Source organism: Arvicanthis niloticus, chromosome 16 (genome assembly GCF_011762505.2).
Source record: "Arvicanthis niloticus isolate mArvNil1 chromosome 16, mArvNil1.pat.X, whole genome shotgun sequence".
Classification (NCBI taxonomy): domain Eukaryota; kingdom Metazoa; phylum Chordata; class Mammalia; order Rodentia; family Muridae; genus Arvicanthis; species Arvicanthis niloticus.
The window spans coordinates 24,897,104-24,924,860 of NC_047673.1; the positions used below are offsets into that span (position 1 = coordinate 24,897,104).

General features: G+C 44.6%; 2 protein-coding genes across 3 annotated transcripts in view; one reads left to right on the top strand and one right to left on the bottom strand.

The window, feature by feature from the left end:
- Nucleotides 1-3,474, top strand: part of Ppp2cb (protein phosphatase 2 catalytic subunit beta) — a 20,350-nt gene extending 16,876 nt beyond the window's left edge. Inside the window, exons 6-7 of the mRNA XM_034520438.2 lie at nucleotides 1,052-1,170; nucleotides 2,783-3,474. Of these exons, the coding sequence (XP_034376329.1) occupies nucleotides 1,052-1,170; nucleotides 2,783-2,855 (192 nt within the window). The 3' untranslated portion in view covers nucleotides 2,856-3,474. The remainder of the gene's footprint in view (nucleotides 1-1,051; nucleotides 1,171-2,782) is intronic.
- On the bottom strand, nucleotides 2,909-24,614 carry Ubxn8 (UBX domain protein 8). 2 transcript variants are annotated; one of them, XM_034519804.2, is made up of 8 exons: nucleotides 24,054-24,614; nucleotides 17,732-17,854; nucleotides 14,747-14,817; nucleotides 13,408-13,530; nucleotides 10,352-10,489; nucleotides 8,197-8,238; nucleotides 7,006-7,080; nucleotides 2,909-5,430 (listed from the first exon to the last, which is right to left on the bottom strand). In XM_034519804.2, exons 1-8 carry the CDS (start codon nucleotides 24,139-24,141, stop codon nucleotides 5,260-5,262), a joined length of 831 nt encoding a protein of 276 aa, XP_034375695.1. In that variant the 5' UTR covers nucleotides 24,142-24,614; the 3' UTR covers nucleotides 2,909-5,259. The 2 variants fall into 2 exon arrangements, with proteins under 2 accessions (XP_034375695.1, XP_076770130.1); XM_076914015.1 differs by lacking the exon at nucleotides 24,054-24,614 and adding an exon at nucleotides 18,413-18,565.
- Between the last annotated feature and the right edge of the window lie 3,143 nt (nucleotides 24,615-27,757).

Sequence of the window (27,757 nt, forward strand, 5' to 3'; positions counted from 1 at the left end):
GATGACTGGATATTTTTGGAGAAAAAAAGGAATGACTAAGCTTTAACATTCCTAAAAGTTCTGAGACTCCAAAATTGGAAAATAACAAAATTTCAGCTATTTGAGACAAAACTGAAGTATTTGCCATAACAAATTAAAGGACGGCAATGGTGTGTATCAAGTGAACTCCCCAACACCACCAGTGATGTGAGTCAGAGGCTCTGACACAGGCGACCATTAGAGATTGACAAGATTACTGGTGGGCATTGGCTCAGCTCTCTAGGAGAGCTGGTTCTTAAGTTGGTATGTGCCTAATAATAATAGCTTCAAAATTTCATAGCAAACTTTTGGTTTTTTGAGACAGGGTTTCTCTGTATAGTCCTGGCTGTCCTGGAACTCACTCTGTAGGCCAGGCTGGCCTCGAACTCAGAAAGCCACCTGCCTCTGCCTCCCAAGTGCTGGGCACAGCAAACTTTAAAGGCCAGGTTTCTATCATGTCTCAGCACTTGGGAGGCTGGGGCAATTGCAGGTTTGAGAACAGGGTAGCCTAAATAGCAGAATTCTTTCTCAACAAAACAAAAAACAGAGCTGGAGAGATGGCTCAGCAGTTAAGAGCACAGGCTGCTCTTCCAGAGGTCCTGAGTTCAATTCCCGACAACCACATGGTGGCTCACAACCATCTGTAATGGGATCTGATGCCCTCTTCTGGTGTGTCTGAAGACAGCTACAGTGTATTCATATAAATAAGAATAAATAAATCTTTTAAAAAAATTTTTTAAACCAAAACAAAAAAAAACAGTAAACTACTTAACAAAGTTTATGAAGGGTAATGGGAAGGTTACTGTCTTTCTGAGAAACTCAGTGTATACCCTAAGTTAAGATCTTAAGTGTAGGTTAAGAAAAGCTGTATGGTCACTAAGGTATACAATAGAACCTTGTACCTAATAATTATTAATATTCTGAGCAGTTGCATAAGCTGTTAGATTACAGAAGAAAACATAGACACCAAAGTATTTGAGTTGAGATCTGTGTCGATGGATTTTATAATGAAGTGACCTTTCTCATGCTGTAGGGATACAACTGGTGCCATGATCGGAATGTGGTCACCATCTTTAGTGCACCCAATTACTGCTACCGCTGTGGGAACCAAGCTGCTATCATGGAACTAGACGACACTTTAAAGTACTCTTTGTAAGTAACTTTACATTTTAATTGTATGTAATGACTTAAAGGAAAAGGGAAGTACTGAAAATCAATTTAAGGGCTGGAGAGGCAGCTCAGCACTCGGCACTGGCTACAGTCTTACATGACTTCCATAGACAGCTGCACACCTGAGTGTGCATACACTCAGACCCATGTACACATGCATGCATGCATGATGGTACTCTTTGTAAAGAGACATGAAAGAGCTCTACTTTGACAGGGTAGGAGAACTGTGCAGACCTCTTCCCTGACATTGAGCGTGAGAACTTCTGAGGCGCTGGGCATGGAAACCATGGCCTCCTGCATTCCAGGTTATTGCTGTCCCACCGCTCCACATCCAGCCCAGAAAAGTGGGGTTTTTTTTTTGGGGGGGGGGTTTGTTTTTTTCAAGACAGGGTTTCTCTTTGTAGCTCTGGTTGTCCTGGAACTCACTCTGTAGACGACTGGCCCTGAATTCACAGAGATCCACCTGCCTCTGCCTACACTTTATTGAAATTTTCCCCCTACACTTTGTTGAAATTTTTCCCAAGAGCTTACAGCTAATATAAAAACATTTAAGAGACCCTTAAGCCGGGTGTGGTGGTACAAGTCCTTAATCCTAGCACTCCAGAGGCAGAGGTGAGTTTAAGAGCAGTCTGGTGTAAGCTGTACATGAATTCCAGGACAGCCAGGATTACATACAGATAAACTGTCTCGAAAAAACAAACAAGAACTCAGACAAAAAAAGGAACTCGTCCATTACAATGAGCAGGGGCTGGAAAGTGTCTTAGTGGTTAGAGCACAGGCAGAACTTCCACAGGAGGCCAGTTTAATTCCCAGCACTTACACTGCAGCCCACAGCCATCTATAATGTCACTTCCAAAGGATCTATCTGACACCTTCGACCACTGGCGCTCATGCAGGGATCCACATACACATAACTAAAAGTGACTAAAACCTTTTCACTACTAGAGAGGATATGGCCTTATTGGTACTTTACCCTAGCATACACGAAGCCATGGGTTCAAGCCCAGCACTGTGTAAACTGGCCATGGTGATGTATGCCTATAATCCCAGTACTTGGGAGATGGAAGCGGGTCAGTTTGAGTTCATGTTTTGAGTACATGAAACCTGGTTTCAAAAACATTTGTAAAATAAAACATTTGTGATACATGGTGTCGCTTGCATGTCTATAATCCCAGTACTTACAAGGTAGAGCAGGGAGATGAGGATTTCAGAGAGAGCCTTTACTATGTCTCAACCACAACAACAACAACCACAAATTGGAAATATGTCCTGACTGCTGTGATGTTTGCCTGTGCCTATGGTTACATCCTCTCAGGTCTGCTTGGAGAAGGAAAACACAAGTGGGATTCATCCCAGAACTACAGTGTTGATTTAAAATAGGAAAAAGTCAGTGCAATAAAGTTAATCTTTAAAAAAAAAACAGACGTGCAATTTTTCACCATGGCTATGAAGTGGTAATAGCTTGATTGCTAGTGATGAGGTTGGGGTCATTCCAGCCACGTGGGTGCAATGTGGCAGAAAGCTACAGGAAGGAGACTGTCTGTTCTGTGGCTTACTGGCTGGCTTACCTGATCATTTTCTTTGTCATTTTTAGTCTTCAGTTTGACCCAGCACCTCGTCGTGGAGAGCCTCACGTGACCCGGCGCACCCCAGACTACTTCCTATAAATTCCTCCCCAGGACCTGTCTTTGTATGTGGAAGTATACCTGGCTTTTTAAAAAAAAAATATATATATATATATATATACATATATATTTAAAACAACAGTTATCTGTGTGTCTCTGTAACAAATTGTGATATGTCTTGACATTAAACACATCATGGACCAAAACGTGCCATACTAATGATGAGCGAGCGGTTAGCAGTCTGAACTTAGTGCACTGTCGCAGAGTGGGCGGCCCAGCAGCCTGCCTGCTATGCTGCAGGAACCATTTTCCTTGACAGGTTAAGCAAAAAGGGTCACTGACTGCTTCAGCTCCTTTGCGATTACTTGGAAATTTAGTTACAAATTTAACTGGCATGGATTATAGAGTTGGAGTTTTATTTTTAAGAATTTACAAGCTGACTTCCACTTAAATTTATAACTTTATTTTATTGAAATGTATGACTAACTGAAGAAGAGATTCTTGGGAGTATGTTGTCATAACATTAAAGAGATTTCCTTTAAAGTTTCCTAAACTAAATTACTGTTGGATGTTGATCTGCATATTTCTGTATATTTGTCATGACAGTGCTTGCATCCTATTTGATGTACTGAACAAATAAAATTTCCAATTTAGAGAAAAACGTTTTAACTGTGATGTGTATTAAATGGAAGCATCGCCATTTTGAAACTTGATACAAATACCTAAAACTGGCGTAGGCTTTTTAGACCTTGAACCTCCTTGATTCTCTGGCTCTGAGGGATAGGATTACAGGTATGGGGCGCCTTGCCAAGCCATAGATATCTGCTGCGTAATGACAGTAAATGGCGGTACTGACATAACTTGCATGGCGTGTTTAGGGCTGGGGAGTAACTCTGGTGGGGTGGGTGTCCATCCCAGGCCTTCTATTCAATCCCAAGTTACGTGCACAAATATCACAGAAGTAATGTTTGCTTATGGTTTACATTCAAAAGCAGAACAAAGTCAAATACTTGCTGATAACTTTCAGACCACTGAAAAGGCATCTTTCACAAATCTAAGCATTTCATTAGGTGGTTTGTATTAATCTATTCATATGCAAAATGAGGATTGTCTGCTTTAATAACTATAGACTAAATAGAAGAAACTTTAAAAGCTGAGCTAGGTTGTCTCCTTTAACCTAGAAACAGGAATTGGTGTGTTTATTTAGTAGCAATGGTAATGACACTATTCCAAGGTCATAAAATACCAGCTCTAGGGTTTACTTAATATCTAGCTGTAGAATGACTATAAGACATACACCCGGGCGGTAGTGGCGCACGCCTTTAATCCCAGCACTTGGGAGGCAGAGGCAGGTGGATTTCTGAGTTCGAGGCCAGCCTGGTCTACAGAGTGAGTTCCAGGACAGCCAGGACTACACAGAGAAACCCTGTCTCAGGAAAAAAAAAAAAAAAAAGACATACACCAAAAGTAGACCCTTGGGTGGTTTGGAAATGGAAAGGTAGAAAGTATGGAGGGCTGGGAAGTAGCTCAGATGGTGATAGAATATCTGCCGGGCATAACGAAGCACAAGGAACAGTCCCACCGCTCATGAACTGGGGGCCAAAGCTCAGGCTGGTGATCCTAGGACTTGGGAAGGGGGCGGGAGGATCAGGATAAAGATACCAGACAAAAGTTCTCAACCTCTGTAATTCTGCAGCCCTTTAATACAGTTCCTCATTGTGGTGACCCCAACCATAAAAGTATTTTGTTGCTACTTTATAAATAATTTTGCTACTGTTATGAATCATAATGTAACTCTCTCATGCAGATGGTCTTAGTTGCAATCCTGTGAAAGGGCTGTTTGAGCCCTAGGATCCCCCACTGGTTGAGACATGCTTGAAGGGCATCAGTTTACACACAAACGACAGCTCACGCTCCAAATGCACTTAACAACAGTGGCCTTGTTTACTGTAGTATCAATATGTTCCCCAGAGTTCATGGATCAAAACCTTCATCCCCAGATCTAAATCAAAATTATATAGGATCAGTTGGCTCTGGAGGTTCTTTACATTTGTAGAAATACAATAGAGTCTACATTCCTCCTTAGATTTTGACTGAGTGTGAAATACTATATGGTAAAGTAGACGCAAGCAGAGATCAGTTCTTAGAGAAGCTAGGGCTTGGTTTGAAGATGGTCTAATTAACACAGAAGTTCTGGGAGTTGAGGCATGTCCCCCATGATGCCTGGCTGAGGCCTAACATCTGATGTCTGTCTTACTATACGTGCTTTATACCTCGTTTTCACATACAAGATGACAGAGGCCACAGACGATCACATGCAAAGCAGTCCTCATCCACGGTGTGGGTGCGGGTGTGGGTGCTCCTGTGGACAAGAGGAGCTCAAGGTGCAGCGTGGCTTTAATGTGAACACCATCCTGTTGAAGGGCAGCTGGTGCTTCTGACCGCTCTACTGGCTGCTCTGCTCTTTCTCTTCCACGTTAAGTATAGTATCCACAGTTATTCCTATGTCTTCCAGTGACAAGCCTCCCTCCACTTCCAGAGGCCTTCTGGGAAAGGAAGTGGAAAGGCTGTACAGGGATTTGTGATACCCAATTTTCATCATCCAGTCAAATAAGACCTAAGAGGCAAAAAAAAAAAAAAAAAAAAGTATCAGACTGTACACACGTCCCTCCAGAATCTTTATCACCACTGTGGCACCGTATTGCTCTGTCAATCTGAAATCCAGTCCCTGGGAATAAAAAGTAATTTCTATATCTTTCAAAGAAATTTTTTAGACTTTAAGGGAGAACAGTATGTCGTGAATTTAGAGATCTGAGAACTTTAAATGTCTTTGTTCCAGAGAAAGTAAAGGCCTACTGTCATAGTAGTTAGTAACAAAACCTAATCCATCAATGAGATGAAAAATACTTAATAAAAACTGGTGATACATGCCTTTAATCCCAGCACTTGGGAAGCAGAGGCAGGTGGATCTCTGAATTTGAAGCCAGTCTAGAGGGTTCCAGGACAGACAGGACTGTTACCCAGAGAAACCATGTCTTGGAAAAAAAAAAAAAAAAAAAAAAAAAAAAAAAAAAAAAAACAAAAAAAATTTTAAAACAAAAAAAATTTGGGGAAAAAAATTTTGGATCAAAATCACCAAGAAGCTTTGTCAAAATAGACATGTTTTGGCACCCGAGACAAAGTCCAATTCACGATGGGCCATTCTTGTAATTGTCCGTAAAGATTGCCATATATACACTGGGTTCAAAGTCCAGCACCAACAAAAAGAAAATGACATAGTCATGATAAAAATTTTCATACCACATCCGACTGAAAACACATTTACCTCAAAACATGACATTTTAAAGCATATTTTGCTTCAAAAACAACTAAGCTGGGTGTGGTTGGTTCCATGATAACTGTAGTCCCAAAACTACAACTAGAGGATTACTGGAACCAAGTTACTGGGTTTGGGACCAACCCATCCACGCAACAGCAAGACTTGTGTCTCAACAACAAGATAAATGACAGAGACGCAGTGTTTCCAGGGACTCTAAATATCAAATATCTACATGTAAATATCATCCAACTCCAGCCTTAAGTTGCCAGCCGCCAGCCAAGAATCCACTGCTGCCTGTAGAATACATTTGTACGTCATTATTTAGGAGTGTTGGGAATTGAACCCTGGTTTTGTGCATTGAGCACCCACTCAGCCACTTAGTTCATAGTAAGTTTACAGTTGCTTTGAGACAGAGACTCCCTAACTGGCTCTGAACTCACAATCTTGCCAGGTGTCAGATCCACAGCCCCTGCAGTGGAAGCATTACACTGCAGCCTCAATTAAAACTATTTTTAAAATAATAAGTTGCCAGGTGTGGCAGCTCATGCCTGGATCCAGTCATTTGGGAGGCTACCACAGACACTGTTTCAGGCCTGCTTTGACTACAGGGTAAGTGCTAGCCTCAGCAAAACCTACTATCTTACCCACCAACGTAAATGGAGTAACAACCAAAGAAACACAGCTTAGAGAATGCCCGTCTGAAGACTTAGATTCTTTCCTAATATGAAAAAGGAAGAAAGAAAATTAAAGGGGAAAACAAAATGTTTAAAAAAATTTTCAGTCTGCAATGGAGAACCCTCAAATTGTGTGGTCTTGTCTCTTTCTGCATTTGAACACACTGTTGACAAATTTCATAAGACAATATTTCCTCACCTGTGAATTCCACGACTTGACAAATCTTCTCCTCAAAACACATCCACTTGGGCATCGAAGGGCAACAGTAACTACCTGTGGATTACAAATGTAAGCTACAATGGTCACCCAGACCTCCAATCCACACAGGACACTGAGGTAGGAAGATTGCAGATCTGAGGCCAGCCTAAGTTACAAAGCAAGACCTCATCTCAAGAACAAGACAGAAGTCCAGACGGGAACTCAAGTGTAGCTTGTGGGTGAGGCTTAGCTGGCACAAGAATGCCGAGCAGCACAATGCCCTGGGCTCACTACCAACCACCCCATGCACCAGTCTGTGGAGAAAATACCTGGTGTATTTTAAAAGGGGGTAGAGAGCATGCACTGCTTTTGCAGAGGACCTGGGTTCAATTGCCAACACCCACATCAGGTGAGTCACAATCTCCTGCAACCCCACCCTAGGGAGTCTAATGACCTCCCCTGGCCTCCACGGGCCCCTGGCACTCACGTAGGACACAAGTTCTTGCAGGCACATACACACACACACACACACACACAAAAAATAAATCTTTCTCCTAGGATTTCAGTATCTGGATTGCTTTCAATTATCTTTATCTGTGACTAAGTTTCAGATTTCCTAAGATATCCAAAGTAGCAATCTTAAACGTTAGAAATGTGTTAACAAGATTAAGTCTCTCTTAACTGCACATGGCTGCTTCAAAACCTGTTTTCTGAGGAGTCTGATTGATGCTGAACTTCACAAAATGGGATACAGACAGTTCTCTTTCTAGGCATGCTGCCTAATAACTTCATGGTTCTAAAAACATGTGGTCCCCTGCATCAGTCACCAGCAACTAAGCCAGCCAGTAGTAGAAAGCTGGAAAAACAGTGACAGTGACAGGCAGGTGCAGAAGCTGTGCCAGCCCAGCCACAGCAAACCAGTCTTTAACTGCCCAAGCAGCGGTAGTCTTCATCTGAAGTGAGAACTACAGAGAAGCCTGGGTCAGTGCTGCTGTTAGCAGTAAGCAGGTCTGTACCCTCCCACTCAGCAGCCTGCCTCCCACGCAGCACTCAGCAGAGCATCTGATGCCATACTCAGAAGAGACCTGACTCCAAGACAGCTGTAAGGAACCCTGTCTTCTCCCTAAGCCCACGGGGAGGCAGGACTTACCTGATGTCAAACAAAGGGAAGGAAGTAGAAGAGAAACGTACCCCTTCAGCTGTTTCTGATGGTTCTTCAGGTAAATCAGGAACCTAAAGAAATATGAAATGGAAATATGAGAACTCTCAGGAAGAACCCTGTTTGACAGGCTACATGCATCTAGGGTTTAAAAGGCTTCCCAGTAAATACATCTATCAGATCTTTATCAGACCTTTACAGTGAAGCTGGGCCTGGGAGTTCGATTAATGGTGCTTGCTGTCCAGCCTGACCTGGGTTTTGATTCCCAGGACCCACATGGAGAAAAGAGAGAACCAACTCCTGCATAGTTACCCTCTGCCCCCGCACATACATACACATTCACACAATAAATAACTAATGTAATTCTTATAAAAGTTTTTTTTTTTTTTTTAAGTTTACAATAGAGACTTGAGTTCTAGTACTCTGGAGGCAGAAGCAGGTAGATCTCTGTGAGTTTGAGGCCAGCCTGGTCTACAGGGTGATTTCCAGGACAGCCAGGGCTACACAGAGAAATTCTGTCTCAGAAAACAAGAAGGAAGGAAGGAAAAAAGGAAGGGAGGGAGGAAGGGAGAGAAAGAAGGAAGGAAGGAAAATTAGTTTATAATTGCAATGAAAATTCGAGGCAACTGTTTTCAGGTGTGTCTAACTTGCTTCTTGTCTTTTCCTCTCTTAACCAGAATGCTTAAGATCTAGAAAAGAGACAGGCAGATCTCTGAGTCCAAGGTTAGCCAGGACTGCATAGCAAGTTCTAGGATAGCCAAAGCTACATAATAAGACATAATACTTTACATAATAAAGTTTCTGTAATATTTTTGAGGTAATGCTATTTGGTGAGCAAGATGACTTACCAGATGTGGTTTGAATGAAAGTGGCCCTCATAGACTCAAAGGGAGTGGCACTATCAGGAGGTGCAGCCTCACTGGAGGAAGTACATCACTAGGGGTGGGCTTTGAGGTTTCAAGTGCTCAAGCAAGTCCCAATTTCTCTTCCTGCTGCTTTTGGATCCTGATATAGGCCTCTCAACTACCTCTCCAGCACCATGTCTGCCTGCATGCCCACCATGCTTCTGCCATGATGATAATGGACTAAACCTCTGAACTGTAAGCCAGCTCCAGTTAAATGTTGTCCTTTACATTTCACAGTCATGATGTCCCTTCATATCAATAGAACATTGACTAGGGCACAGGGTGACAACCTGGGTTCAATCCCCAGAGAAACAGATTCCTCCAGGTAGTTCTTGGATCTTCACACTCCCATGCATACACATATGCTAAGTAAGTAAATGTAATTTTTTAATGTCTCTTAATTAAAGAAGGAAGAAAAGAAGAGTGAGTGCAGACTGGAAAGCGGCCCAGCAGTGCTCACGTATGTAACACGTACCAGGCCCTCTATCAATGGCCAGCATGCTTTCCCTAATTTTTTTTTCTTTTAAGATGTTCTAGGATAAAAAAAATGTTCTAGGATATTATGTAAACATGCATTACTAAAAAAATCAAAACAAAGCACGGCTTCGGTGCCCACCACCAGAGGGCAGACTGAGCCCAACTCTCCCGGTTCAAATCCTGCGTTCCCGTGTGACTCTGCCTGAGTCTCATGGAAAAAAAAATCAAAACAAAACAGGAAAAGCCTTGGGCTGCAGTGCCGTAGTGCCGTAGTCCCAGTACCTGGGTGGCAAAGGTATTATGCCATGCCATTACACACGGAATTATTTAGAGATACTGAATAAAACCGTCTTCAGTTTATGTAAAGAAGGGATACAGAAAATGAGTGTGTTTACACTTGAGCATTATCCCAATATCTCAATTTATACAAGAAAATATCCTAAAATCTGAGATGCTTCTGATCCCAAGCACTCCAAATGAAGGCATTCAACCTGTAAAAGGCACTCACAAAACAGGACACAGCAGTGTCTGAAGACACCCAATAGGAATGCTTCCCTGCATGGACACTGCCCTCTTCATCTCTACACTATCAAATTATTTCAATACCATTTATCTCCTAGCTTTCCTCTAACCTGGTTCGGGTTTTTGATCTTTAAGTAGGACCAATAATCCATAGAGCTGACCCCTTTACAAGGTTGTGGGAAGACACCATCCAGGCTGAAAGCATTCTCCTCTTCCCCTCGTAGCCCCCTCAAAGAACACACTCCTGCCATCAGCGATCAAACTCTGAGTGTGAACAACAAACCTCCTTCCTCGAGCGTGGCTGAGCAGATGGTGAAAATCCGGGTGAAAACCTAGGCAAGTTCTGTCTTCTTACCGCCTCTCCGTTAATTGTTTCAAAAGATGCCTGACTTGAATTTTCAAACTCCGAATCTTCATCCCCCTGGTCAAAAACAACCAAAAAACTCACGTTCTATTGACTGGGATCTATTCATAATCGTTACTTTTTTTAACTCTGATAGTCATTTTTAAGATCAGAAAATTAAAGTATAGTCTCATTAGGCAAGAAAGTATGAGTCTGAATGAGTTCCAGAACCCACCTTTATCCAGGTTCTAGAGTCTTCCCCACTAAGAAAAGCCGACAGGGTCCTGCTCGGCTCACTTCTGTGGTTGAACAGTGCTGTTTTGTGCTTTGGCACAGGATCTTACTAGGTAGCCCTGCAGGCCTGGAACTCATATGGGGTTCAGACTGGCCCTGAACATTCAGCATCTGCTCTGCCTCACAAGTATCCTGTCGGACCAGCCACTGAGTCTCTCCAAAGACAGAAACAAGGAAAACAGCTAATGGTATCCTATCCTCTCCACAAAGGCAGCCATGCAGGGAGGTGATGTGCTATCAACAGCTGTGCAAACAGGAGGTGGGGATGTGCAACTCTTTCTTCCCAGTCACCCGCACCCAGGAGGCCCAAGGCTGTCTAGGACCCAGGGAGCATTAGAGTTGCAGATGCATAAAGACCCCTCCTCGCTGTTACAGAAATAGGAGCTATTGCTGACTGCAGTCAGCACATGCAGGAAGGCCCAGGGTTACAGAGCTTTTGTGTCACTGTCACCCATGGGCTTCTGTGAGTGTGTCACGGATGGCACAGTGAGTGAGTGCCCCTGCACTGCACACTTGTAAACCCACTGACTCACCAAGCTAGTCGTGGGTGGAGTGGTTTCCTTGGTCTGTGAAGGGTACCTATCTGGGAGGATGGGCATTTGTCTAGTCTCCCCAGGAAGTCACACAATAACATGCACACAAAGGAATGTCCCAGTAGGTGACTCCAAAATATCCATGCTGTAATCATAGTCTATGGTTCTGGTAAACGTCCAGGCTTCCCAATCCAGACTCAGCCCACATGGTGAGCAGCCTCTCAAAGGCAGCCATCCAGGAAGTGCAAAGGTTGGTCTTCACACTCTCATCTACCGCAAGGGTTCCGTTTGTCACCTAGATAAAACACCCACAAGGATAGGAAGGCCAGCCGCAGAGTGAGTCTCTGAGAGCAATTCATAAACGGTTCTGATCCAGGGAATGGGTCCTAATGGATCCAGAATATGATGACTTATGGGAAGACGGGGAAGATGGGGGTGAGGTTGGCTTGAGGGAAGCAGGTCAGTAGACGCACGTCCTACAGCTCAACCTGAATAGGCCTTCTCCAGTGCTCAGTGGTCCACCATGCCCTCCAACCACGGGAACTAACTTCTGGGAAACTGAAATTCTTTAAGCAGTTCTCTAAAGCATTTGCTCACAAAGACACGAAAGCACCTCACATGTCTTACCAGATCTCCTACCCAGCAAAAGAATTTAATGCTGAATTTTTTTAATTCTTCTCTCTTACAATAAATACATGACGACCACAGTTCCCCCTCCCTCCACTGCACTCAGTCCCACCCCCACCCAGCTTCCCTCTCCCCCAGGTCCACCCCCCAATCTCTCCCAGGCCTCCCAGGGACATCAAACACTAACACATAGTTTTCTAGCACTGGCTCAGGAACTCCTTCCTTGCTCAGCTCCTAATGTTCACAGAACTTGAATATTCACCACTTGACTGGGGTTTAGTCACCCTCCTTTATCAAGGAAAACGTGTGAGAGGAACACTCAGGGAACGGGGAATGGAGACTCTAACACCAAGCAGTTCACTAGTCAAGCCTGAGCTACCTCACTGTAGACTAGTTGGAGTTGACAGACAGACACACCCAATTCAGCTCCAACACCACAATTCTCACAGAAGCCTCGGAATGACCACAACAACAGTCTGCCCTGCTCCTAGACAGCCGTTGTCACCACTAACTTTTCTAACAGCAGTATTAATGACTAAGTCATTCTGGGACTCTGCTGAAGCCATCAGTCAGGCTAAACCTGCTTGTTGAACGGGGTAGGATGTCGCACAGTGGTACCCAGCCATACACAGAACTACACACCTGTGGTCTCAGTGACTCAAGACACTTGGGGTCAAGGAGGTAAAAACTAACCCAGGGAATGTGGCAAGACCTCATCTCAAAAGCAAAAATAAATGAAAGTAAGATCAGCCTACTTATGTCTACCAACGGAGAAACTGAATGTGCTAACACGGGGGATGGGAAGACAGCTCAATGGTTTGCTCTGACACCAGAAAGGCCTAAGTTCAAATCCCCAGCACTCACATAAAAAGCTGAGATCCCAGGAACTCAGAGGCCAGCTAGCCTATTACAACAGGAGCTTCGGGTTCAGTGAGAGACAGTGTCTCAAGAATGAGGTAAAGGCTGCAGAGGTGGCTCAGAGGTCATGAGCAAGCAGGTCAGTCACAGCCACAAAATGAGTTCAAGGCCGGCCTGAGTTCCACAGGGAGACCCGGACTCAAACCCTACCAAACGCACGCATGCAAATAGCTCCATATACAAGGAAACGTGAACACAAATATGGGCCTTGGCAATAGATACAAAAGGAACACAGGAGCTGGGGAGATGTCTCAGCGAGAAAGACTTGCTGCTCACAGGAAATGAGTTTAGCATCCTCAGACCCATGTACTAAACAGATGTGGTGATAGCAACTGTAACCCCAGTGCCTGAGGTGACACTGGAGGGGAGGGGGTGGAGATCAGGGCCCTGACCCGTCCAGCCAGCCTACCTGAAACTGTGAAAGTAGAATACAGGAAGACACCTGACACAAACTCCAGCGTGTGTCTACCTGGACAAGTACACCCATACACATTGGCACATTGGGCATAAAACACACCACACGCACACGCACACACACGCACACACACACACACACACACACACACACACATCCCACAGGAAATGAAGAATAGGATCCAAATTACAAAAGCAGAGTTTTCTAACCTCGAGTCTGTGGCCGGGGGTCAGCTTCCAGGTCTCCCCTGTCATCTGATAAAACCGCTCTTCCAGTTTTTTCAACTTCATTTCCTGCTGTGGCTTTAAAACATGCTGTATATACCTGCTGGCCTGGTCATGCAAAAATGTGTGATTACTACATGTTCATGTTGTCTATAAAGTTATAAATCAAGAACAAGGTTTAAAACTTGAGGTGATTGGAACAGGAATGCCCCCATACGCTCATATATTTGAATGCTTAGTCATTAGCGACTGGCACAATCAGAAAATTCAATCCTTCAACAAGGAAGCCTTGTTGAGGGGTGGGGGTTGAATTTTTCAGAAGCTCAAGCCAGGCCCAGTGCCTCTTTCTCCCTGCTACATGTAATCAGGATGCAGAACTCTCAGCTCCTCCACAGCACCGTGTCTGCCTGCATGCTGCCATGCGTCCCGCCATGATGACAATGGATTGAACCTCTGAAACTATAAGCCGGCCCCCAATTAAATGTTTTCCTTTATAAGAGTTGCTGTGGTCACGGTGTTTCATCGCGGCAATAGTGACCCTAAAACAGGCTCAACCTTAGGAGGTGTGACCTTGTTGGAGGTGGTGTGTCACTGGGGGTGGGCTTTGTGGTTTCAGAAGTCCATGCCGGCCCCAGCACCTTTCACTCTGCCTGACACCTGAGGACCAGGAAATAAACTTCTCAGCCATTTCTACAGTACCATACTTGCTGCCTGCCGTGATGATCATGGCCTCTAGTTAAATGCTTTCTTTTAGAAGCGTTGCCTTGGTCCTGGTGTCTTTTTGCAGCAACACAACAGTGACTAAGACTCAGAAATAATAAAAAATATTGCACATATAAGACAATGATGCTCTGGGAATGGAGGCACACAGCTTTGATCTCAGCACTCAGGTGGCCAAACCGAGACAGGAAGATCCTGAGATTGAGGCCAATGTTGGCTGTAACAGTGGTCAGGGCAAGTCCAACAGTCACCATGCCTGACCACCTGAGACAACCCTGGGACAAAGAGAGAACCAACTCTTCCCACACACATCACACAGACACATGAATGAAGAGCGAATGAAATGTAATAAATAAGGTTGATTTTATTTTAATTTTAAAGGGTCAACTTTGAGTATGGTAATCGCAGCCCTTAGGAAGTGGAGGCAGGAAGAATGGCACCCAAGGTTATCCTCTATGATGTTGTAAATTCAAGGTCATCTTACAATACAAGAGACCTTGTCTCAAAAAGGGAGGGAAGGAACAATTTTATCCCATGTGAATTAGACATCAGTGACTGTTCACACACAGATAGCAAGGAAGTGCCCTCCAGTGCTGGGCCTTACCTTCTCACCCTGGGCTTCTTGTTGCCTTTCCCTCACGAGTCTTTGTCTTTTCTCATTCTCTTTTTCTCCTTCTGAATCCAAAACAAAGAAGTACTTTTTAATTCTGAAGTTTCAAAGAATCAAATGCATTTTCTCTGAGAATAAGTCTTCAAATATGAACATTACATACTTCTCAAATAATCAAAACATATGTATATGACATCTATAATAAAAGTTGTTCTGAAACAATTCACTAACATTGTACATTATTGTAATATTACTGTATATAACAAACTTCCTTTTTTGGAGACAGGGTCTCCCTATGTAGCCCTGGCTGGCCTCAAACTGGGGATCCTCCTGTCCTAGTTTCCCGAAAGCTATGATTATAGCATGTGCCACATTCCTAGCCTAATGTTTTAGCTTAATGTTTACATGTTGCATAGCATCAGCCTTCAGTGAAGTTATGGCAAGTGGACGGTGCCACCAGACAGAAGAGCTAGTAAGGCTGAGTGCGCCCAAACCGCATAAACCCCAGAATAGAGAATAGGAGGAATGGGGCCACTCCCTGCCTGCCTCTACCTGCTCTAAAACAAACTCCACGGAGAGGACAATCAGTCAGGTAGCATAAAACCCTAATAAAATCCATGTTAAGGGGGTCTTTAGATAGGCCCCGAGCATTTAGCCATTATGCTTCTCTCTTCCTGGCCATGCCTTCCTGCAAAAGGTACTTAATCCCTGGTTCACCCTGAGTAAAAAGTGGATGTATTCTCATTCCTCATCAAATAAAGCAGTTTGAACAAGCACAGACCACCTCTTCATCAAGGATGGAGGTGGGAGGGGCTCCTTGTCATAAGAGCTACTCCTAATCTGGAGAAGGCCTTCTCTCTCCCAGCCCCTCACTCGGAACCAAACTGGTTCTGACCTCCCCCTCCAGGGCTCTGCCTTCCCCTTCCAGCCTGGCTTGTGGATACTGCCCCCTCCCCCATTCCTAACTCCCAGAGGTACCCAGCTGGCCTGGGGACACAGGAGACAGAGAACCAGGGCAATCATCCCATTCCCCACCCTGGAAAAACAAAAACTGAGGACCTCCATTATAGAGTGTGTTTTACCTCCCCTGAATGGCTTGCCTGAGATGCTCTGGGGAACCCAGCAGAGGCAGGATGCAGCTCAGCAAAGAACCTGTCAACCCTTAAATGAGTCACATGACTCACACCCAACTAAAGCAAAGGAACAATTTACAAAGGCGGGAACCAACCATCAGGGGCACATTTCCATATTTATAAATAGCCAGTCACAGAGGCTGGAGATGCAGTGTAAGCAGCAAACCATCTCCTTGACAGCAAGGTACTGTTAGTTTTTATTAGATTTTTTTTTTTTTTTTGAGTGCTAAGGACTGAAAGCAGGGCACCAGCGCTATTCACACGTCTACACCTGAGGTTCACAGCAAGCACTGAAAACACAGCCATAACAAAATTCCTAATGGAAAATCACAATGTTTTTGTTGAATATCCAAACTGAGTCATTTGAAGTATGAGAGATCAAAGCAGAGAAAATCCAAAATCTTTGATTCGGAGTCCCCAAAGCACCCACACTATCACATATTATTGGGTTGAATAATCTTTTGCAATTATGTTTTTTGCACGGCTGATATGAAAGAGCTATAATTTACACTATCTGTTGTATTTACTTATATTTTAAAAGCAATAAATTACAGAGGCTAAGGGTGTACTTTGGCTGTGGTGGCACGCGCCTTTAATCCCAGCACTTGGGAGGCAGAGGCAGGCGGATTTCTGAGTTTGAGACCAGCCTGGTCTACAGAGTGAGTTCCAGGACAGCCAGGGCTACACAGAGAAACCCTGTCTCGAAAAACTAAAAAAAAAAAAAAAAAAGGGTGTACCTTGGTTAGCAGAATGCTGACCTATAACACATGGAGCCTTGGGTTGGTGCAGATTTGTAATCTCTGCAGGAGGTGGAGGCAGGAGGATCCAGAAGTTCAAAGTCATTCTCAGCTATACAGTAAGTGACAAGCCACCCTGGGTTATTACAGAGCCTATCTTAAAACAAAACCAAGGGCTGGAGAGATGGTTCAGGGGTTAAGAGAACTGGCTATGCTCCCAGAGGACCTAGGTTCAATCCCCAGCACCCACACAGTAGTTCACAACTGTCCTGTGAGTCCAGTTCTAGGGGATCTGACACCCTCACACAGACACAGGCAGGCAAAACACCAATCACATAAAATAATAATAATAAAAATAAATACATTAGCTGAGCAGTGGTGGCGCATGCCTTTAATCCCAGCACTTGGGAGGCAGAGGCAGGCAGATTTCTGAGTTTAAGGCCAGCCTTGTCTACAGAGTGAGTTCCAGGACAGCTAGGGCTACACAGAGAAACCCTGTCTCAAAAAAACAAAAAAATAAAAAAATAAATAAAAATAAATAAATACATTATTTAAAAAACCGTAATGGGAAGCTTGCTGATAACATTTAAGAATAGCTGCCAGTTTTAAAAGTAATCTGTTAGAAGGCTAAGTACAATACTGTTTTTTGTTTTGTTTTGTTTTTAATTTTATGTGTGTGAGTGTTCGGTCTGCATGTGTTATGTACCACATGCATGCAGTGCCAATGGCGGCCAGAAGGGGGCATCGGATCCCCAGGATCTAGTGTTACAGATGGGTGCTGGGACTAGCGCTCAGGGCAACTGGAACAGCAGTCAGTTCTCTTCACCACCGCCACCTCTCTATCCAGGGCTTTTAAAGCCCCTAAGGCTGGTGAGAAAGTTCAGTGGGTAAAGACACTTACTGCCAAACCTATGACCTCAGTCATCCCTGGAGCCCACATGGTGGAAGGAGAGAACAGGCTCCCACTTGAAATTACACATAATAAATGAATGATAGGACAGTTCTTACTGTAGAAGTAACAAAAGAAAAAGATTTGAGTAGAAAAGATTATTTTTTTTTTTTTGAGTAAAAAGAAAAAAAATGTAAGGTAGTACAAGTACTAAACTTACCTTTCAGATGGACTTGGGAAGATTTTAGTGAGTTAAACCAGGAGGTGGTCACGGAAATGACTAACGTAAGCAGGGCCAGCAGTAGGAATATCCGGCCACTCAGCAAAATGATATCTTTAATTCCTTATAAAGAAAAAAATTTAATTAAACATTTTTTTTAAAAAGAAAATTTCTCTTTACTTGATGTAGGGGTAATATTTAGAAAACGGCACCCGGTCCAGCTTGTTCTCAGGCAGCCACCATTTCCCCACTGCTCCAGCCGTCTAGAAATGCCGGCCCTGGCACCTGCGAGACGCCAGCGTGGTGGCTGGCTCTGGCAATCCACTACACTGTCCACAATGCTCGGCTGAGCCCAGACCATTCCTGCTATGCCTGCGGTACCCGGTAGAATAAAGACTCTTAATGCTTAAACATTATCCAATAGATTTATATATTTGGAAATGCTCAATTAACAAGATGCCCTCACAATTAGAATCGTTACTCAATTACCTAACCTAGATATTATAACTACCTTAGACTGCTAGAGACATCCGCAGCCATCTTCTCTCCTCCTCCGCCCTCTTCCTCGACCTCCTCTCTCTCCCCCTCCCCTCCTCCCTCTCCCCCTCCCCCTCCTCCCTCTCCCCCTCCCCCTCCTCCCTCTCCCCCTCCTCCTCCTCCTCATCCTCCTTACCCACCTACCTTTCATATTGCCCAATGACCGAGCTTTATTGTAAAAGTAGTGGGAAAATATCACACTACAACTTGATACTAATAATAAATGACGAATTGTTTGTACTAGAAAGCATAGTTAAACGCTAAATGATACAAGCCTCCGGGGTGGTTTCCTACGTCTTCTAGGGAGCTAAAATTCAACATGGTGGTCACTGCCACAACAACCTGTCAGAAAATCGTTCTAGAAGAAACATCCGGCTTTAGGAACACGTAGTGTTCAGCTGCATCATAAATAAATATTATGAGCATTAATAAATGCATAAAAATTGTTTCCTTCAAAATAAGATTAAGAGTAATATCTTGTGAAATTCCAGTTCTATTTTAAATAGTCATTCTCATCAGAATAACATTAAAATATTTTAAAGTATTTTTTATTTGGGGCACTCCGGGTGAGCCGCGGTACATCACATTACACAAGAGGTCAGAGGACAATTATCAAGACTCAACTCTCCTCCCCCTCCCTGCCCCACCCCCACCCCCCACCCCCACCGGCACCTGGTGGGTTCCAGGAATCCAATAGTCCCACTCCCAATAGGCCAAGCATATTCAAACCACCAAAGCCCTAATACCTGATTCCAGAATGGTTTTATTTTCTTATTTTTAAAACTTGGCAGATACAGAAAACCATCTTATCCATGTGATAAGGACCTAGATCCAAGTACGTGGTCCTTTAACTGAAGATCATTTAAAAAAGAAATTATAAAATTTTAGACCACCGGTATTAGCATTGCAGCCGCTGCCCCGGGAGGTATTGTAGAGTGAAAAATTATAAAGGCCATTTTATGAAATATGTGTAGATTTTTCGCCTTATAGAACGTGGAACTGAAAATAAGATTTCAAGCCTTCACATTCCAGGTGAAGGACACTTGCTGGATTACATTCCCCAAGCCTCGCCCAAGGCAGGAAGGCATTCCTGATTACAGATAAAGATGCTGCTGTGAGAACAAAATTTGAAAGCAGCATTGTAACAATAACAAAAATTCATGGTCAGCAAAGACCACCAACAATTTGTTAAATATAGTCATAATAAAAATATTAAGCCCCTGCAGGGGCAGGGTGACAAAAAATAAAGGCATACAAGGGCATGCCCAGACAAGTCCAAACTAGCCCAAGTGAGTAATGGGCTATCTGGTGTTTACTTTTCTCTCCCTCCCTTTTCTGGGAGGTCCGAGTTTCTGCAAGTTCTGCCAGTTCTGCAAGTTGCTGATGTTTGAAATATCCAATCATATGTAACCGCGCCAAATTTTCCCGCTCTCCCCAACCCCTATCGATAAATATCCCAAGTTCCCTGGGTCCGGCGCGCGGAACCTCTATCTCCTGTGTGAGATATGTTCCAGCCCGAGAGCCCTCGTCATTAAATCTCCTCTGCAATTGCATCAAGAAGGTCTCTCGTGTGTCCTTGGGGCATGCAGGTCCGGACTTGGGTGAGGGTCCCCTTGCGGGGGGGTCTTACAGAGGGTCCCCTTGCGGGGGGGGGGGGGGGTCTTACACTGCCACCTAGGTGGGGCTATAGCCGGAAGATAGTTCATCTGAAATAGTTGGTAAATGGCAGGATAGGACACAATAGCATGGTAAAAATCACATTTTTGAGAAGAATGAGTGTGCAGTGATTTTCGAATGACTCTAGATCATTTGGGCTAGATTCTCTGAAATGTTCCACTGTTCTTGGTTACCCCTCCCTTGGTCTTCCCAGTGCTATGTTCAAAATTTGTAAAACAACCAATCATGTGTAAGCGCTCGAAAATGCAACCATTCATGTGTAAGCGCGCGAAAATGCCTTCCTCCCCCCACCCCATGCTATAAAAGACCCTTTAACCCACCACTCAGGGCCAAAACCCTGCTCTTGGAGCTAAAGAGCTTGTTGTTTTGACCACAGGCTTTCGATTTCCGGAGGCTTGAGGAAGGGTCTTCTGAGTATGGGGGTCTTCAATATAATTTCTAAAACTGGCTTAAATATTGTCAGCAGATTATCAAGAACCCAAGGGAGGGAAGGTTCGAAGAAGTCAATTACCACCATCTCACAGCAAAGGGTTGCAGAGTTAAGTGACATTTTTGAACGGAGGAACAGCAGCTAGAAGGCTGCCGCATTTTCTCCAACTCTTCAACACTTGGAACATAATCACAAGTCTGATGTGGTCTGTACCCTCAAGACTTCCTGAGCTCAGTACTGAAGGGAAGCAGATCTCCCACAACACTGAGTGACGACCTTCTTGATGACTAGTGACTCAAATATTAGAGAAAAATAGAAGATTCTCCAGGAGCAGAGCAAAGACAAGGGAGAGGGTGGGTCTTGCAATCATGAATGAGTGTGACTTCTTCTTACTGTTGTTGTTGAAATAAAAGTCAAATTGGGCCAGCAAGAGGACTCTGGCCGGGCAGTGGTGGCACACACCTTTGATTCCATCACTTGGGAGGCAGAGGCAGGGTGATCTCTGAGTTCTAGACCAGCCTGGTTTACAGAATAAGTTCCAGACCAGATAGGGCTACACAGAGAAACACTATCTCAAAAAATAACACCAACACTCCCCCCACATCTCTCTCTCTCTCTCTCTCTCTCTCTCTCTCTCACACACACACACACACACACACACACACACACACACAAAGAAGCATGCTTAAGGAGAAAGGCAGACATGGAGACTACCTGTCCAAGAAGTATTTTGTTTCTGCTTCACCATATCCAACTCTGTCCACAATTCATACTCCATCTGTTACCCCAGCCCAAGTCATGGCCATAACTACTTACTACAGCAAACCCTGACTCACCTGGCTACTCTGCACTATAGATAGACTCCTTCCAAAACATTCTCCACACAGAACTCAGAATGGCCCTTCAAAAACTCTGGGTTAGCCAGCTGTCACCTATCCTCTCAGGACCTGTAAGCCTGAGGCAGGAGGTTTGCTTCAAGACGCAGACTAACCTAAGCTAGTTGAAGACTCAAAAAACACACATAAAAGAAAAACCGTATCAATGGAATAGAATTGAAGACCCAGAAATGAACCCACACACCTATGGTCACTTGATCTTTGACAAAGGAGCTAAAACCATCCAGTGGAAAAAGGACAGCATTTTAAACAAATGGTGCTGGCTCAACTGGAGGTCAGCATGTAGGAGAATGCAAATCGATCCATTCTTATCTCCCTGTACAAAGCTCAAGTCCAAGTGGATCAATGATCTCCACATAAAACCAGATATACTAAAACTAACAGAAGAGAAAGTGGGGGAAAGCCTCTCAAACACATGGGCACAGGGGGAAAGTTCCTGAACAGAACACCAATGGCTTATGCTCTAAGATCAAGAATTGAAAAATGGGACTTCATAAAACTGCAAAGCTTCTGTAAGGCAAAAGACACTGTCAGTAAGACAAAACAGCAACCAACAGATTGGGAAAAGATCTGTACCAATCCTACATCCGATAGAGGGCTAATATCCAATATATACAAAGAACTCAAGAAGTTAAGACTCCAGACAACCAAATGAACACACATGGTATGTACTCACTGATTGGTGGATATTACGCAAAGAACATGGAATTCCCATGATACAACTCATGGACTACATGAAGGTCAAGAGGAAGGAAGACCAAAGAATGGATGCTTCAGTTCTACTTAGAGGGGAGAACAAAATCATCAAGAGAAGTAGAGGGTGGAAGAACTTGGGAGAAAGAGATGAGGGGGAGGGGAAAAAGAAGGGAAGAATCAGGTATGAGAGGAGATGGAGATGTCCAGAGGATCAGGAAATTGAACAGAGGTGTGTAGCAATGGTGGATGAGGAACTGGGGGTAACAACCAGAAAGACCCAGATGCTAGGAAAGCAAGAGCCTCCCAGAACCCCACGGGGATGACATTAGCTGAAATACCTCCCACAAAGGGGAGGGAGAACCTGTGGAAGCCATATCCACCCACCCATCTCCAAAATTTTAAACCAGAATTTCTCCTGTCTAAAGGAAATACAGAGACAAAGACTGGAGCAGAGACTGAAGGAAAGGCCATCCAGAGACTGCCCCACCTGGGGATCCATCCCACCTGCAGACACCAAACCCAGACACTATTGCTGATGCCAATAAGTGCTTGCTGACAGGAGCCAGAGAGTCTGTGCCAGATCCTAACCAATACAGAGGCAGATGCTCGCAGCCAACCATTGGACTGGACACGGGGACCCAAATGGAGGAGTTAGGGAAAGGACTGAAGGGAAGGCTTGATGCCCCAGTGTAGAGGAATGCTAGGGCGGTGAGGCGGGAGTGGGTGGTTGGGGGAGCACCCTCATAGAAGCAGGGTAAGAAGAGATAGGACAGAAGGTTTGTTGAGGGAAAACCAGGAAAGGGGATAACATTTGAAATGCAAATAAATAAAATATCCAATTAAAAAGAAACAAACAAAGAAAAACCATGCGGAATAGTGGTGCCCCATGCCTTTAATCCCAGCACAGGGTAGGCAGAAGCAGATGGATCTTTATGAGCTCAAGGCCAGCCTGATCTATAAAGTGAGTTCCAGGGCAGCCAGGGCTGTAACCCAGAAACACTGTGGCTCAAAACACAAATAAACACAAAGGGAAACACAAACAAAAAAGAAAGAAAAGATCAAAACCACCTCCAACTAGTCACTGACCGTCCTCAATAGAGCACAGTGCTCTCAAACATAAACATCACAGCAGTAAACTCAAGTACCCCCAAAGAAGTCTCCCCTCACGTTCTACAGAAGGTGATCAACTGATAAGAACTTTTTAAGACTATGGAGTGGTTCAAATGTTGCAGGTCCAGAGCCTAATCACAGATTTTTATGGGCTATCTTTAATTAGCCCCCTTAATAGCTACTCAATGGGCATCTATGCCTTTCACGTGAAACCTACACAATATATTAACTTAGCCCACATCCTTCCACCAATCCCAAAACTTCGGAACCTTGTGAGTATCTAAGGCCTCCGGGAGAGGTTTCCCTACACGTTGCTGTAACTCATCTCCCTGATGGGCCAATTTATATTTGAAGTATTTTATGACATTTTTGGCTGTTACTATAAAAACTTTAAGGAACCGTGGAACCGAGAATTTGAAATAACCTGTATCCCCAGACCACGGACATTTAGATTTGATTCCAAAATAAACTCTTAACCGCTTTGAGGTAAAGAGCTGGTTTTTTTATGCTAACAGTGCCTTACGGTAGAGTGGGGATTGAGATTGCAAGCAGGGTCTGACTCAGAATAAGGATTTACTAAATGTTATTTGGGGACTCCCTTTCATCCATTCCTTGATCTTGACACAAAGGCCTTCACCTGAAACATTGCCGTTTTCCAGGCGATGGCTCCTTGATTTTAAGCCTTAGTCTCAATGCTATGAAGGCACTTATGCTATCAGCTTATTTATTTCCGGCTCTCATCACTCTTTGAAGGGGAACAGTTCCTATCTGTCCCCGAACTCCTCACTACGGTCCCTTTCCAAGCCAACCCTAGCCAGAGTCGAGAGAACCTTTCCCGCGAAATGGAGGCGGCTCCGGAAAAGGGGCGGGCGCGAAGGATTCTGGGGGTTGTAGTCAAAAGCGCTCGTAGGTCTGCAACCAGTCAGATGAAAACGCCCCAGCTGTGAGCACCAAGAGTGGGAAAGGCAACACTTACCGAGACTCGGGATCCCGCGCCGGAGCTCCAGACACAAGAGAGGGAGAGCAGAGAGCAAGAAAAGGCCAACGACGCCACGAGAAGCCATGGCGCGAAGGACTCGCCGGGCGCGGTGCCCGCCCCTTCCGGCCGTGCCTTCCGCGAGCTTGGAGCGGAGGCCGGCGCTGCGAGGAATGCAGGAAGGGTGTTAGGCCCTGAGGCTGGGGCGCGGGCCCGAAAGAGATAAGCCCATTGTCCTTGCTTAGACTGCGCGGGTCGTCTCCTTCGGCTGGGGGGAGACCAGGGAGGCCCTGTCCTGTGGATCCGATGATGGTCGCGATGACCTGATTGTCCTACTGTGCAGGTCTAAAAGATGGTGCCCAGAAGACAGAAATGACTTAAAAGGGGCAGTTGACGCTGCGAGGCCCCGTGGCCTTGCGGCACTTGGGGGGTAACTGGACTTTTGGTTCCCAGCTAACTAGTTACTAAGCATCTTCTCTCCCTAACAGGTCCTGGGGGAAGCTTAAAAGTGGGGCCTGCTACCGAGTGCCTGTTCTGCCCCACACCCTCGCGAAGATCCCCTAGACCTGCTTACTGTTCTCCGTCAGTTTACCTACGCGTGTTACAGTTATGACTTAACCTTGGCCTCACAGTGACTTCACCGTCACTCCACGACTCAGTTCTGGTAACTTAGAGTTCAGGTATGGAGGGCCTCCCCACTGACAAGATTCCCAACTTTGCAAATTCTCAGCCATCGCTCATCAATTCAGCTTAAGTTCCATTTATTGTGTCCCACAACTTGCCTGACTTCAAGTATGTGTAAGTTACTGGATTTGTCCTGAACAAACTCAGCTCTGGGATAGAGGTCCTGTACAGAGACCCTGTGGAGTCTGGTGTCGTGATGGGAATGTGTGTATATATGGCTACAGAGCCACATTCTGCAGTGTGGAGAAGTATTTCCTGAGGAAACAATAACTAAGGTGTGAGGAAGGTTAGGAGTTTGCACTGTGTTCGCTAGGGAGGCAGAGGCAGGTGGATTTCTGAGTTCAAGGCCAGCCTGGTCTACAGAGTTCCAAGACAGGCAGGGCTGCACAGAGAAACGCTGTCTCAAAAAGAGAGAGAGAGAGAGAGAAAGTATACAGAGGAGAGTGAGAGACCTTGGGACAGTGAGCCCTAAATGGATGTCTGTCAAATCCCTCCCCTCGGGGAACCCCAAAGGAGCAGAGGCAGAAAGAGAGTAAGAGCCAGAAGGGATGAAGGACACCAAGAAAGCAAGGCCCTCTAAAGCAAAAAAAGTCAATAAATAAGAACTCAGAGAGCTGAGGTGGCATGCACAGGGCCTGCATGGATCTCCACCAGAGAAGATCCTAGAGACAAAGAAATGGACACCTATTCCATCCCTAACCCAGACGATATCTCCAATTGATAACCACTTGCAAATAAAAAATTCACTCTCCAAGGGAGTCTCACTTGAAACACAAGGGTAAGGGTAGACTGAATGCCCAGCCGTAGACTGCCAACAGTAAATGATTCAACTGCATCATTAGTGGTTCCTGGTCTTGAAATGTTCTGTCAGGGTCTTTCCTTCCCACCCCCCCCCCTTACCTCATTTTATATTTCATGGCTTCCAGTTTGTGTTTTTATGGAATTCCCAAGTGTACCAACATTGGTCTTTGATTCTTAACACTTTCCTTTGGGCTCTTCCCCTTCTGTTTGTCGTGTCCTGTTCCAATGTGTTGGGTTTATTTTAATTCTTCCTTAGGAGCCTGTTTCATACCGAGAATCAGGAAAGGAGTGGATCCAAGTGGGATGAGCGGTGGGGAGGAATAGAGGGAGGAAAAACTGTAATCAGGATATATATAGTATGTGAGGGCAAAAATTTATTTTATGTATGGTGTTGTACCTTTGGAGGCCAGAAGAGGGCATCATCGGATCCCCTGGAACTGGAGTTACATATGGTTGTGAGCCACCAAGTGGGTTCTGGGAATCAAACCTAGGACCTCTGGAAGAGCATCCAGTGCCCTTAACCACTGACCCATCTCCACACACACACACACCCCAAAATGTAGTTTTAATAAAAGAATAAAAAAAATTTAGCCAGGCAGTGGTGGTGCACACCTTTAATCCCAGCACTTGGGAGGCAGAGGCAGGCGGATTTCTGAGTTCGAGGCCAGCCTGGTCTACAGAGTGAGTTCCAGGTCAGCCAGGACTACACAGAGAAACCCTGTCTCAAACCCACCCCCCACCCCCCCAAAAAAAAAAAAAGAATAAAAAAAGTTAAGTGTGCAATGGAAAATTGGACATAGGGCCATTGGAGATTGCTTTATAAATAGGATATGAATCTTTTGGCTGAGTACGGTAGTTTGTGGCTATAATCCCAGCATTCAGGAGACAAGGGCAAGAGGATTGTGATTGGTTCAGGCTCCAGTGAGATCCTGTTCAAAAATAAATAGCAACAAAAAACTTTAGCCTCAAAAAGTTCAAAGTCGGAGGGCACAGTCTCAAGTCAGTAATGAGAAGGAGGCCATTTGAGTTATAACGGGATAAACGGATCACACAGCTCTGCTGACTCATACAGATGTGCCCACTGTGGCCTGCGTGGGTTCTACCTGAAGACAGAAAAGGAATTGCTTCAGTCCTCACCAGCTCCGTTTTGCTATGCATTTCTTTTGTCGGCTTCCTTCTTCCTGGGTTACCGATTTAGTCTATTGGTGACACCAGTGTGTCTGATTTTAGACCACGAAATACAAATTCCAGCCTGGCGAGATAGCTCAATGGGCAGCACCCGAGTTCAATCCAGAAGCCACAGCGGAAGGAGAGCAGCTGCTCCCAAAGGTTGTTCTCTGACCTCCATGCACACACACACACACACACACACACACCACACACGAGAGTTCTAAGTTCCCAGTGTAGACAACCAGCACTTACTACATGTGTTGGCCACGAACTACCATCACGCTGATTGCCACGTCCTTACTGCCACATACTAAAAGACCACAGTGATGTTTCCACTAAGTCAAGCTTCTTCGTGCAGGCGAGGGTACCAGTGCTCTGGCATGATCTCATCAGCACCGCCAGGAAAAAGTGAAAGGTGATTTTTAGAGTTTTGTGCTCTAAGATGGAGTGGTTTAAGGTGACCTTTTCAAGATGGAGCTCTGGTGGATAATAGTTCTCGGTAAAATAGTTTGATCAACAAGGTAAAGAAATGGAAATGAGATCTCCCACTCCCTTCTGGGTTGTTGGGAATTGAACCCAGGCCTGAATTACATCCCCAGCTCTATCAGTTTTTGATAAGAACAGGAAGTTAGGGATTTGGGCAGGTGAGTTCAGACTCTCACCTTGGAGAAGGAAGTGCTTTCTTTTTGTAAGCAACCAGCAACCAGCCCTTGAGATAAGTGTCTTTTCAGGAAGTTCCTAAGTTCACAGTGAGGATCTGTACTGATTTACAGTCTGTTTCGTAGGTAAAAATTTCCTGGAACAAATACTAAAGCTACAGTAATTAATGTACAGATCTTTAATCTTAACAGTTATAAGTTATGGGCTACAGATATAATAAAATCTTAGGAAACGCCCTAATTCAGTATATGTGGAGAGGTTCCTTTTTTTTTTTTTTTTTTTCCTTCCTAGTGCTGAGAAATAAACTTGGGACCTCATGTGTGCTACTCAGGCACTTCAACTTGATATGTTGGATTAAAGGCTTGTTTGTATGTTTGTTTGTTTGTTTT